Below are 11,668 nucleotides of genomic sequence, written 5' to 3' on the forward strand. Positions count from 1 at the left end.
CAATACACACCTCTGCTTCAACGGATCTAACCACACTATTTGCCTCTAATGTTAATAATAGAGAAATACAGTTTAAATCTGGGACTGGCAAACTTTTTCAGTCAAGGGCCAGACAGCAAATATTTTAAGCTTTGTGGGCCAGAGAGTTCCTGTGGCAACTACTCAGCTCTGCTCAACTCCTGTGGTACAGAAGCGGCCAGAGACGATTTGTAGAGAAATGAGTGTGGCCACGTCATGAAATATTTAACCATTTGAAAACAAGAACCATTCTTAGCGTGTGGCCCCACAAAAACAGGTGGTGGGCCAAATTTGGCCCACAGTTAGCTGACTTAGGCAGAGTTCAAGACCAGAGACCTTGGGGACAAAAGAAAAGGAAGGAGAATATCTGCCAAGAACTTCATTCTTTTCCTACCCCACTTCCACTGTCCTTTCTTTAAAAAAGGCTATTTAAAACAAAATGAATTGAACAAGAAGGAAATCTCCGTCCACTTTATTTTCCAGTTTCTGTTCTGCTTTTTCTCAAGAAGGAATACAAAATGCAGTAACTCAAATCATCAGCATTAAAAGAAATAAAGCTTACTTAAGAAACCTTCAGACATCTCAAATTGTGTTTGTGTATGACTTTTACACTACCTTATTAGTGATCAGTGTGTCTTTCCTTCTGTGCTAAAAGATAAGGGGACTAAACCTGGACTACTTTCAACCTCTAATTCAACCAGCAAAAAGTAAGAGATGATCTATTTACTATCACCTAGCCATGAAGTTTTTCTCAGAATAAGTATATTCAATTTTAAAAAAGGAAATTTCATTATAATAATCCTCTATTTTTTCTTTAATTTACATATGAACATAATATCTACCCTTGTATTTTCTCCAACATACTGCAATTTAGGATCCTGAAAACATAAGTGCATTTTTAGGCATTCAGAGAAAGGATACACCAAAAAATGCTAGTTATCCTTTTGAGTATTAGAACTAAGCCTTCTGATCATTCCTTGCTAAAATGCAAAATGATATATAACACAGTGCCAGGGGTATAAAGAATAGGCCTTTGGGAAAAAAAAAAAAAAGAATAGGCCTTTGGCTGGACTGCAGCCAAGTGATTTTCAACAGGTTTATTTCCCCCTCCCCAGAAAAGATTTAGCAATGTCTGTAGACCTGTTTGGTTGCTACAACCAGGAGAAGGAAGAAAGGTATTTCTGGTTTATACTCAGTAGAAACAGGGATGCTGCTAAGCATTCCACAATTCACAAGACAGCCTCTATACCAAAGAATTATCCAGCCCCAAATATCAATAGCTATGAGTTTGTGAGGCAAAGGTAGAGAAGTGCTTCGAAGTTGATCTTTTACTTAGAAAATGGTGTGTTAGATCTACAAATTCAACAAAGTATTTCCTAGATACCAATTATGAGTTTGTCTGCATAAAAGCACAAATAACATTACATTTTATATACTATCCCACGACAGAGTTACAGTTCAACCTCAGGAGACTTAGTCCATTCAAATCAAATGATTTTCTGCCTATCATAAGGCAAATCTGGCAATTCTCAAACACTAAGTGTAAACACCATTCAGTACAATCAACCCTCAAATTTGTTTAAACCTCATCATGGTTTCGACCTCAAAATTAGCAGCTTGGCTTGAAGTTTACAACTGAAACAGAAACCCATTTTAGTCAAAATGGTCTAACTTCATGTTCCTGATCAACTTGCCAATCACAACTGTAAAAAGAAGCAAAACCCACTCTTTAGGAGTTCTTCCTCCTCTCTTCAGTGCTATGTGTACTGTAAAAGCTGATGTGACCCAGAACTTGACCACCAAGACAGAACGGGACAAAAGCATAGGTAAGGCCTTTACAACCCAGCAACCAGCAATCCTATCCCAAGCTGTTGAATATCCTCACATTTTCTTAAAGATCTCTCTGGAAGAGAGGGAATAACAAGGTAAAACTAAGACCACTGAGCTAAAAAATGAAAACTCAAGCAAGGGATAAGCAGCTGCTACTGAACTACTACTACTAGGAAAAATCTCAACACTTACTACAGTCTGTCAAAAAAGGCCAAAGTTTTAACAGCTATCACAAAATACAAAAGCTGACTTAAAGTAAAAACAACCAAAAAAGTGGCGATTAATATGCCCACAGTGCAGATACCCCTTAATGCTAATTAATGAGTCAGAGAGAAAATGCCCTTCAGATAATTAGGATTGCAACATCTCCCAAACAAAAGTATTTGTTTAGTCCCTGAGAGCGGTGCTGATCTGGGAACAACAAATTCAATTCAATTAAAAAAATAATAAACTTAAGCCTTCAGACTAGATGCATGGATGTACTCTTGTCACAGCTACTGTTTAGGAAGTGAACTTATGCTGGGCAGGGGATCCAGCAGAATTGCTGACTGACCGAAAGAGGTGGTGGCGTAGACCAGCTTCTCCAGATGCTTCCATGTTCTTGCATTCTTCCTTCAGTGCCTGCTTGCCACCGCTCTTAAAGTTCCATCACTTGCCAAAGTCACAGATCTCAAACATTATACCCTCTACAATGAAACTAACTCCCTTACACATACCTACACAAACCTCAGCGACAAAAGTTTATGGAGTGCACTAGAGTATGCAGAAGCAAGGAAGATCATGTTTTTCTATATATCATCTTTAGGATTCTCAGATTTCTGAAAGCAAGAAAAAACAACTGGAAGACTAAAATCAACTTTTACCAAACATCAATTATGGACTCTTTAAAAAGTACTAGAGATGTAAAACATTTAGGCATATTTTTATATGTGTTTATTCACAATGAAAGTTAAAATCCAAAAGGCCTGAGTGGCACAGTCCCTTAAGCGACCATCTCTTGATTTTGGCTCGGGTCATGATCTCAGGGGTCATGAGATCAAGCCCAGCGTCAGGGTCCACACTGGGCATGGAGCCTGCTTAAGATTCTCTCCCATCTTCTACCCCTCCCCACCTATTAAAAAAAAAAAAAAAATTCCAAAAGGCATAAAAGTCTCCACATCCTAAAGTCTGTTAATCAAGTATCTTAAAGACAGTCTCACTTTCTTGTTTGATAATTGTTATCTGGGCAAGGAAGTCAAAACTTCACTTTCACATTTTCTATCAGAGTTCAAATCTCTGAAGACACTTCTAAGAGTTAATATTAATCCTTATGGTCATAGCCTACACTAATTATTCAAAAACTGTCTGTTATACAAGATCTGATTTATTAATTTAATTCTCCAGATCCAAACTGAAGACATTAATAAGCAATCTATTACACACAATGTAGACAGTAAGCAAATTGTGAAATCTGCTTATAAGAAATAATGAAGAATTTCAGGACCTTAACAATGTCTTTCTTTTCTATCTATTTGAATTTTTATATTACCTCAAAGCATCTTCAGGGAATTAGGCCCTGGTCAGCCTCTCAAATGCAGTGTAATTTTTATTAATTTTTCTAGCTGAGATTTATTAACCCTGAAATAGACACAGAAATATACACAGACAAGGCTGCCTGTTGCCTCCAAGCCTCAAAGAAATTCCCCAAGGAGCAAAATGGAAAGTCTTCCAAAGACTAGGTCAGAGGTAGGCTATTCCTCCAGGGTGGGAAAAATGGAAGCACCTAGAGTTGGGCCTACTGCCACCCCAGAGTCTGGCCAAGTGGTGAATAACACAGAAATGGAGGACGAAGGGAAAAGAATGAAAGCCAGTGTAACAGCAAATGGATTGCTCTCCATCTAGGATGGCTTTAAAACGTATCTTGCTTACCAGATAGACCATGTACATTACTGAAGATTCCACATTGACTTAAAAAAACTAAAATCCTAAATCCTAAACTAAAATTCAGCGGAAATCAATCCCTTTCTAGATAAATCACTCTACTAGACACCAAAAACGATATATAGTGATAGACTAGCTTGCTTCAGATTGACCAAAGAAATGTAATATATTGCAAGCTAGTTTTGTTATGTGTGGTGTTCTCATCAAATTAAGGTTTACATGGGATTTAGAAGTAATGAAAAAAATTAAAACTGACTCAAAAGGCTGGATGCTGTGTTGCATAATGGTTTTCATTACAATGTTTAGCTCTAAAGTGAGCAACAAGACATTCTGGGAGAGGTATAAATCTCAAGTGTTAAACGTTTCAGAAAAAGGAGCACATTTGTTAGAGCTTCATAATGAAAGCTCTTTAACAAAAAAAAAAAAAAAAAAAGTCATAAGCTAAGGAACCACAGAGCAACATGCTCTATCTTCCACATCAGATCTTTTCTGCAGGCAGACTGGGACCTAAAAAGTAGGTAAAGAACTACTAAGAGTGTAGTATACTGGCTAAAAGCCTAGACTCCAAAGGGCATCTGTTCAAATCTCAGCTTTTAGCTGTGTGACCATGGGCAAGTAAATCTCTCTGTGCCTCAGTTTCCTCATCTACTGGTGGTGGGGATTGAGTTTGTCCTGTAAGACACATAAATTGATGTCAGGCATATAAGAGGTTTACAGAGTGCTTATTCTGTCTACCTGTCTGGGGATTCAGTGGTTCTCCAAAACTAAATCAGCAAAAAAGTGCTTTCTTCCTGAACCTAAAATCCAGTCCTAAAAATCTGAGAATGTCAACTTTAAGCATAAAAAACTCCACCTTCCAAATCCTCTCCCCTTGCACACAAAGCAGAAAACAGACAAGAGCCTTCTCTTCCAGCAGCCACTGTCATTTTTCATCAAACACATTCTGCTCTATCCAGAACTTAAGCCCCCTGAGGAGGACTAAGGCTGGATATTAAAATATTGGAATTAACTTTGCTTAAGATTTCCCAGTAACTGAATGAGTCACTCACTTCTTTAGAAACAGTAAAATGTCAAGGTTACCAGAGAACCCCAGCCCCAGATGTTTGCATAAATCATTTCCAAGTGATCATCAAGTCAAAGCCAAAGGATATTATTCAAGATAACAGCTTAAGTAAAATATATCAGCTTTTATGATTTTACCTGTAATGAAGAAAATTCTGAAAATGTGATACGGGGTGGGAGAGGGAATCAGCAATTTTAGCCACCAAATTATACATGTTAGGCAGGGCTTAGAACTCCTTTTCCTATGGCTTCAGAGGGTTTGCCCCATTTTAAACTTTTACTCAATCTCAGGAACGCATTGGACAAACTCTAAAGTCAAGATTTAAAGACATTCCATAGTGCTTATCTCACTGTATTTTCTAATTTTGACACGCGTTTACAATATTTTTAATACCTTTCACCTGCAAAATATTTCGAGGGCTCTGTACTGATGACAGGATCCACGAAGAGGGTTGGTTTTTTTGTTGTTGTTGTTGTTGTTGTTTTTTTCACTTTCAGAATTCTGGTGAAGTTAGTGGTTTAATTTCAATTAAATTCAAGCCTTTTGCCTTATTACATCACAAGAACAAATGGCAAGGATACTCTCTGGTTACTTACATTGTCACAAAAGAAAGAAAAACCCCGTCAGCTTGTTTAATATGTCTGAGTCTAGTTGTTAGATCAGCTTGTCACGGTTTTGAGTTCTGCCGGTTCATTCATTAGAGAATACTATACAACACCCAGTTTTACTAAAATTTCTGAAGTGTACAGGTCATGGGCAAAGAACTTGAAACAAATCGCACACGCGGCACATCATCTTTCTAAATAGCCGACTGTCTCTGCTTATTTTTAGTAACTTTATATAAAGACTTAAGACGGGTGGTTTCCCAACTCGATGGAGAATTTGACCACTGGGCGCAGGACTGAGCGCCCCACAGCTTCCGGCTGGAGTATAACACGCGCTTCCCTACGGGGCTCCCACGTCTGCTCCAAACAAACCCTATGTAATAGCTGAAGAATGACGACACTAAAATCAACCCTACAGATTCACATCTAAGAGGTCTGCAACACGTAATAAACTTTTGCTTATTTCTCGAGAGACAGTGGGGTGAAAAAACAGACCAGACAGGGTCTGTCTGATCAATTTCGGCGACTGGGGGCGCTCGGGGGGGGTCTGTGCAGCTTAACCCAGTGTGGGCCGAGGGGCTTCCTAACAGCGGTAACCCGGCGCTGCTCTCCAACCGGCAGGTGCCCGAGACCATCCCAACAGGCCCGAATGCGAGTGCGGGAACATGGCCACTGCCCCTGAGCGCGATCCCGCCACCGCATGCTGCCCGGCACTTTGTTAACTCGGCCACCCGGGAGCAGGAGGTTTCCCGGGTCGCGGTCACCGCCGTCCGAACGCTGCAGAGCCCCGGCTGGAGAAGGCTTGGATCCTCCCCCGGTTCGTCCTCGCCCTGCCCGGGCGCGGAGGCTCGGCAGGAGGGAGAGGTCGCGGAGCGGCGAGGAACTACGGGCCCCCACGCCTACCCTCGCAGAGCCCCACGCCGGTGCTTACCTGGGGAAAAGAGCCCTCGCGGCGCGGGCTCTTGGGGTAGTCTAAGTGACCCCGGTCCAGCATCAGGTAGAGCGAGAAGATCACCACACAGAAGATCGCGCTGCCGAACACGGTGAACTGGCGGCTTAACTTCATTTTTCCTCGATAGACTCGGGGCCAAGACACTGTCCTCACCGAAGAAGGAAGCGGACTGTGGACTCCTGCAAGCGGCCGCCGGAGGCTCCCTGCTCCCGGGCTCCTGCTCTCTGCGCTTTTGGCTGCGGGTGCGGATCCCGACCGCGCTCCGCACCTTGCCTCCCGCGCCACCACACGCCCCCGGCCTTCGCCCGGGCCCACCGCCCTCCCTGGGGTCGGGCGTCCCTCTTAAGGCGGGACCCGTCTGCAGCCCGGAAGGGGCCCCCGCAAACTTGCTCTCAAGCTCAGCGCCCGCACCCGGCAGGGTGCGCAAGGCAGGCAGAGAAGAGGTCGCTGTCCGGACTTCCTGCCACCGCCGCCCCGACCGAGTCAGCAGGAAAAGTTTTCTCGACGAGGGCAGGCGTGTCCCCCTCACCCAGGAGGTGCGGGATCAGCGGCTCTGGGGTCGACAGCACGGAGCTAGGTCCGAACAGACTAGGGGAAAGGAACAGGGTCGGGAGGAGCCGGGCCCCACAACTTAGCGCCGGGACGGCCGGACCCGCCCCCGCGGCACCGCCCCCGCCAGAACGCCTTCCTGCAGCTGCCGGCGGCGCCGCCGCCGCCGCCGAGGCCAGGCCGGGGTGCACCCTGGGCGAGGGGACGAACGGATACGGCAGGAGTTTCCTCCGAGCGCGCGCCCGCCGGCCGTCCTCTCCCGCCCCCCGGCGCCCCTTCCTCTTTCCTCCCGGACCCGGGCTGCGCGAGGAGGGCGCAGGAGGCGGGCGGCGGCGGCGCGCGGAGGAGGAAGAGGAGAGCAAGGAGAGGAGCGTCCCCGGAGAGAAGCCCGCTCCAGCTGCAGCCGCGAGTCCCCTCCCTCCTTCCCGCCCCGTAAATGCGGAGATGGCGGCGGCAGCTGCGAAAGGAAGCGCCGGTTCTCCAGCGCCACTCGGCGCTCCTACACCGCCCGCCACGAGCAAGAGGAAACAGCCGCGGCGAGGCGGCTGCTGGGTCAATAGGCGCCCGCAGCCCCGAAGCCGAGCAGGCGGCTGGCCCCGCCCCCTCTCGACGCGCCGGGATGGGGGCGGGGCCTCCGGCGCCCAATCGCAGTGCGCCGTCCATCGGGCCCGCCCCGCGCCCGCCTTCCTGCGCCCAGGCGGAGAGAAGACCTCAGACGGCTTTTGTGAACTGGCAGGCAACCTGGGTGGAGGTGAGGCCCTCAGAGGCCTTCAGGCGCCAGCAGCCCCGGTTCTACAGGGGCTGAGCTTTCTCCCCTACTTCCTTTTCACTGCCCAGGTTTCCTGTCCTTGAGGACCCGGGCCTGGCGTGCCTGGGACGGCAACTCGGTGAGGAGCTGTAGAGATAGAGGAGAAAGGGGCTTTGCATTCTGCCCAGACTCATCTTTTTATGGCACGAGAACCAGGGAGCTTTTGGTGACCTCTTGGTGAAACCTGAGGGTAAGGAGACTGCCAAACGACAGCTGGCTACAGAGTCTCTGAGTGGAGCCTAAGAAGTGATGCTTGTGCGGGTTATTTTCTATTGCCGCGCTGTTCCAAATCCGCCCTTTTTGACTGCTCTGTGAAAATGGATCTGAGCCCTTTTAAGTAAGTTTTCCTTTGCCCGCAGCCTCTGAAGCTTTGTCAGTAGAGGGCGCTGAAGAGACATTACCGGAAGAAAAGGGTTTTTCTTGCTGGTTTTGGTGTCTGTGTAGGCAGGCACTTACAGCATACCTGGCTTTCTCCACTGCCAAGCTCCAATAATGCTTGGAGGTCAGAAGTTTCCCCCCTCATCCCTAACTCTAGTGTTTCTGTGGTGGAGGCGCTAAGATGAGCCACTACCCCATGAACATCTTTCTAGGCTCTCTAGAGACAAGCTTTGTAGTAAGATCCACAGGGCATATTTCTGCAGGTGTTACTTCTCTGCCATTCAGTGAGAGGACTCTTCACTCTCCACTAAAGCCTGGAGGAGTTGGGACCTTTCTTGGGGAACTCTAGTTACCAGCCCAGGGGCTAGTTATAAGGTTAGCTCCTTATAACTGCTATTTGTATATTCTCAAAGAGGGTTGTCTTCCCACTAGTGAATCTCTCATTAATTCTCTGTTATAGTTTAAAAGTTTAAAATGGTTTTTGCTTAAGCCTTTTTATTTTTATTAAGCTTTATCTGTAACCCTAAGAGCTAGCCTTGGGAAGATGGGGGTTAGGAATTTGGTTTGATTTGGCCTGAGCTCAGTGCTGAACACTTTGCCAAACGGAAATGAGATGGCGAGTGGTTCATGGCACACAGGGCCTTCCAATTAATCAATTGCCTGTGGCTGATTGTGATTGAAGGACCAACTGAAGCATGTGCGGGGGGGCGGGGGGGCAAGTGACAGTGATACTTGACTGTTATGGCTGTAAGGTGACTATAAGGACTGTGATGTGAGATGGATTCTTTTGAGTTCCTTTGCATACCTACAAAGAGGAATGACAAGCACAGATCAAAGTTACGGCACGAGAACCAAAGGGCTTCTGTAACAATTATAAAACAGGCTCTTATTGTAGCAACAAAAATGGCGTTCCTGAAAATTGAACACAAAATTTTAATTTTGGGGTTACTGAATTACAATTTTCTTTGAATTCACAGATGTGCCAAGTTTCTTATGTAAAAGTTAGGATATTGATGATTAAATAATAGGGCTTCAAAACTCAGAATGGGTTGGACCCGGATGAAACTGGCAATCTTGAACCATTAAGTTGCTCTGTGCCTCTCTTACCAATGAAAGTAGGTTGCCCTCCAGTGTCTGAGGAGGGGGGCTTCCTCTGCTTGAAAACTTTGTGACAACCTCACCTTGGGACAATGCCTTGAGAGGGAATTCACATTCTCCTCACAACCCACCACAACCATCCTCCGTTGCCATTATACTCTTAACTAGGGTCAAATCTCAGCATGCTTCTGGGGAATAGGTACATACTATGGTGAAGGAAGAAATAAACACCAAAATTGATACATAGGCAGAAGAAGTAATTTACCTTGTTGATACATAGAGAACTGGAGAACATTGTGTGGGAATGGCTTCTAAAGGTGTTAGACTATGGAGGCTGGAGTAGAACACTATATTGAGCCAAATTTATTATTATGTTGTTAATTATATGTTTCAACTTACGCAGCTAGAGGTGGTTCTAACAGCTTGGTTGGTTGATTGATGGAAACTTGGACCCATTTTTTGAGTTTGAGGTGCCCAAGTTTCCCAGACATGTGGAAAGGGGAATCCAAAGATTTAGGGAAATGTTATTCTGGATTTACCATATACGACCTGCATACCCTTCCTCAACTGCATTCCATCAAAGGCCCAGGGACACTCCTTTCACTGAAAAATTGAGAAAGAGATTAGAGGAAGACATGCATCTTTGAAAATCACTATGGATGTTCCCCTCTGTAGGCCATGTATGACTACAGGGCATGCCACCACTAAGATGGACTTTTGGATTTCACTGGAGATGACAGGACCTGACAATAGCAGGGGACAAGCAGCACATAGGCACTAAATATGATGTGGGTACATTTGCCTTAAAGGGCAGCAGGTATGTACAGTAAGATGCCTTACCTCATAGAGATGCCCTAGGAATAAAGTAGGTATAGCCAACCTAACTTTTACTGCTTGATATTTATAATAGCAAAAGCTCTAGCCCAGGTAGGTAAAATCTAACTTTAGTCAGCAGAGTGGACAATCACAGCCCCTCATGTGGTATTCAGACCTAAACCAATTCACAGACCCAGAATCCTTTGACTGAAGGAGAGTATCCTTCAGGAAGGACCTTGCACAGATCTCAGCAGTAGTACGAGTGATGGACTATCAGATGATGTTCAGATTTCTGCCATTATGGACAGTGTCATAATAAACATCTATTTTTTAATCCTTAAAAAAGTAATATATCTCAATGTTTCATATCGTTTATATTTGGAAATGATATTTAGATATCATGGGTTAAAAACATTATATAAAATACATAATTTTACCAATTCTTTAAAAAAAAAAAAAAAGAAGGACTTGTACCACTGCTACAATACCCACTTTAAATGTTCGCCCAAGCCTTCCCCAAATGGCTGTGTAGCCATCTACTAGAGTGATAGTGTGCTGGAAAAAATGAAATATGCAGATCTTTTGAGGTTTACTAGACACTGGATCTGAACTGATGCTAATCCCTAAGAATACAAAATGCTACTTTTATGCTCCATCCACAGTTAATCTTGGTCAGTACTTAGATGAAGTTTTAGCTCATGTTGGTTCTGTTAGTTCATTTGGTCCAAACATGAACTTTGTGGTTATTTTATCCATTCTAAAACTAACAGTATCCCCAAATAGGCTTTTTAACCCATGAAGTGGAGTTCATTATAGCAGTAAGGAGCCACGTGGGATGCTCCTGGAACTTTCACTGCCTTCTAAAATCGTAAACCAGAAACAATACCACCAGAAAGGACTTGAAAGAAGCAGGGTGGTGATACCTATCACATTCCCATTTAACTCACCAGTTTGGCCACTGCATAAGTCACATGGATCTTGAAAAATGTGGATTACTGTGAACTTAACCAGGAGGTAATTCCAGCTGGGGCTGCTGTTCCAGACATAGTATTTTTGCTGGAACAAATCAACACAGCCCCTGCTACTTGTTATACAGCTACTGATTTAGCTAATGCCATCTTCTCTATACTTATTTATAAAAACCAGCAGAAGCAGTTGGCTATTACTTAAAAGAGCCAATAGTATACATTCACATTGTTAGTGCAGGGACACATCAATTCTCCTTAATATAGTCTACAGAAATGTTGATCATCTTGACATTCCACAAAACATCACATTGGTTCATTTTGGTTGCTCATTATGACAACATTATGCTAATTGGACCTGACGAACTGGAAGTAGCAGATATTTCAGATGCCTTAGTAAGATATATTTGAACTAGAGCTCAGAAGAAAACCATGAGTATGAGATGATAACTCTAAAGAGGTCCTGGCAGGTCCCCACCTTTAGGTTAGGACAAGTTCTGGTATGGTATAAGCTATACAAAACAAAACAAACAAAAAACCACTGAGAAGTGAATCCAAGCAAGTGGTGTGGGTTAGAAATGATGTGGATTGGAAAAAAGAATAAAGTGATTGCTGCAGAGACTGGTCATACCAATCATGTGACTATGGAAGGAAATGAACAGCCCA

The 11,668-nt window shown here is 44.3% G+C and overlaps 1 protein-coding gene across 1 annotated transcript in view; it reads right to left on the reverse strand.

The window, feature by feature from the left end:
- Positions 1-7,470, reverse strand: part of MAN2A1 (mannosidase alpha class 2A member 1) — a 167,646-nt gene extending 160,176 nt beyond the window's left edge. Inside the window, exon 1 of the mRNA XM_080804167.1 lies at positions 6,368-7,470. Within this exon, the coding sequence (XP_080660293.1) occupies positions 6,368-6,502 (135 nt within the window). The 5' untranslated portion in view covers positions 6,503-7,470. The remainder of the gene's footprint in view (positions 1-6,367) is intronic.
- Positions 7,471-11,668: the final 4,198 nt, after the last annotated feature.

Source organism: Martes martes (assembly GCF_963455335.1).
Source record: "Martes martes genome assembly, chromosome: 5".
In the NCBI taxonomy this organism is placed as follows: Eukaryota; Metazoa; Chordata; class Mammalia; order Carnivora; family Mustelidae; genus Martes; species Martes martes.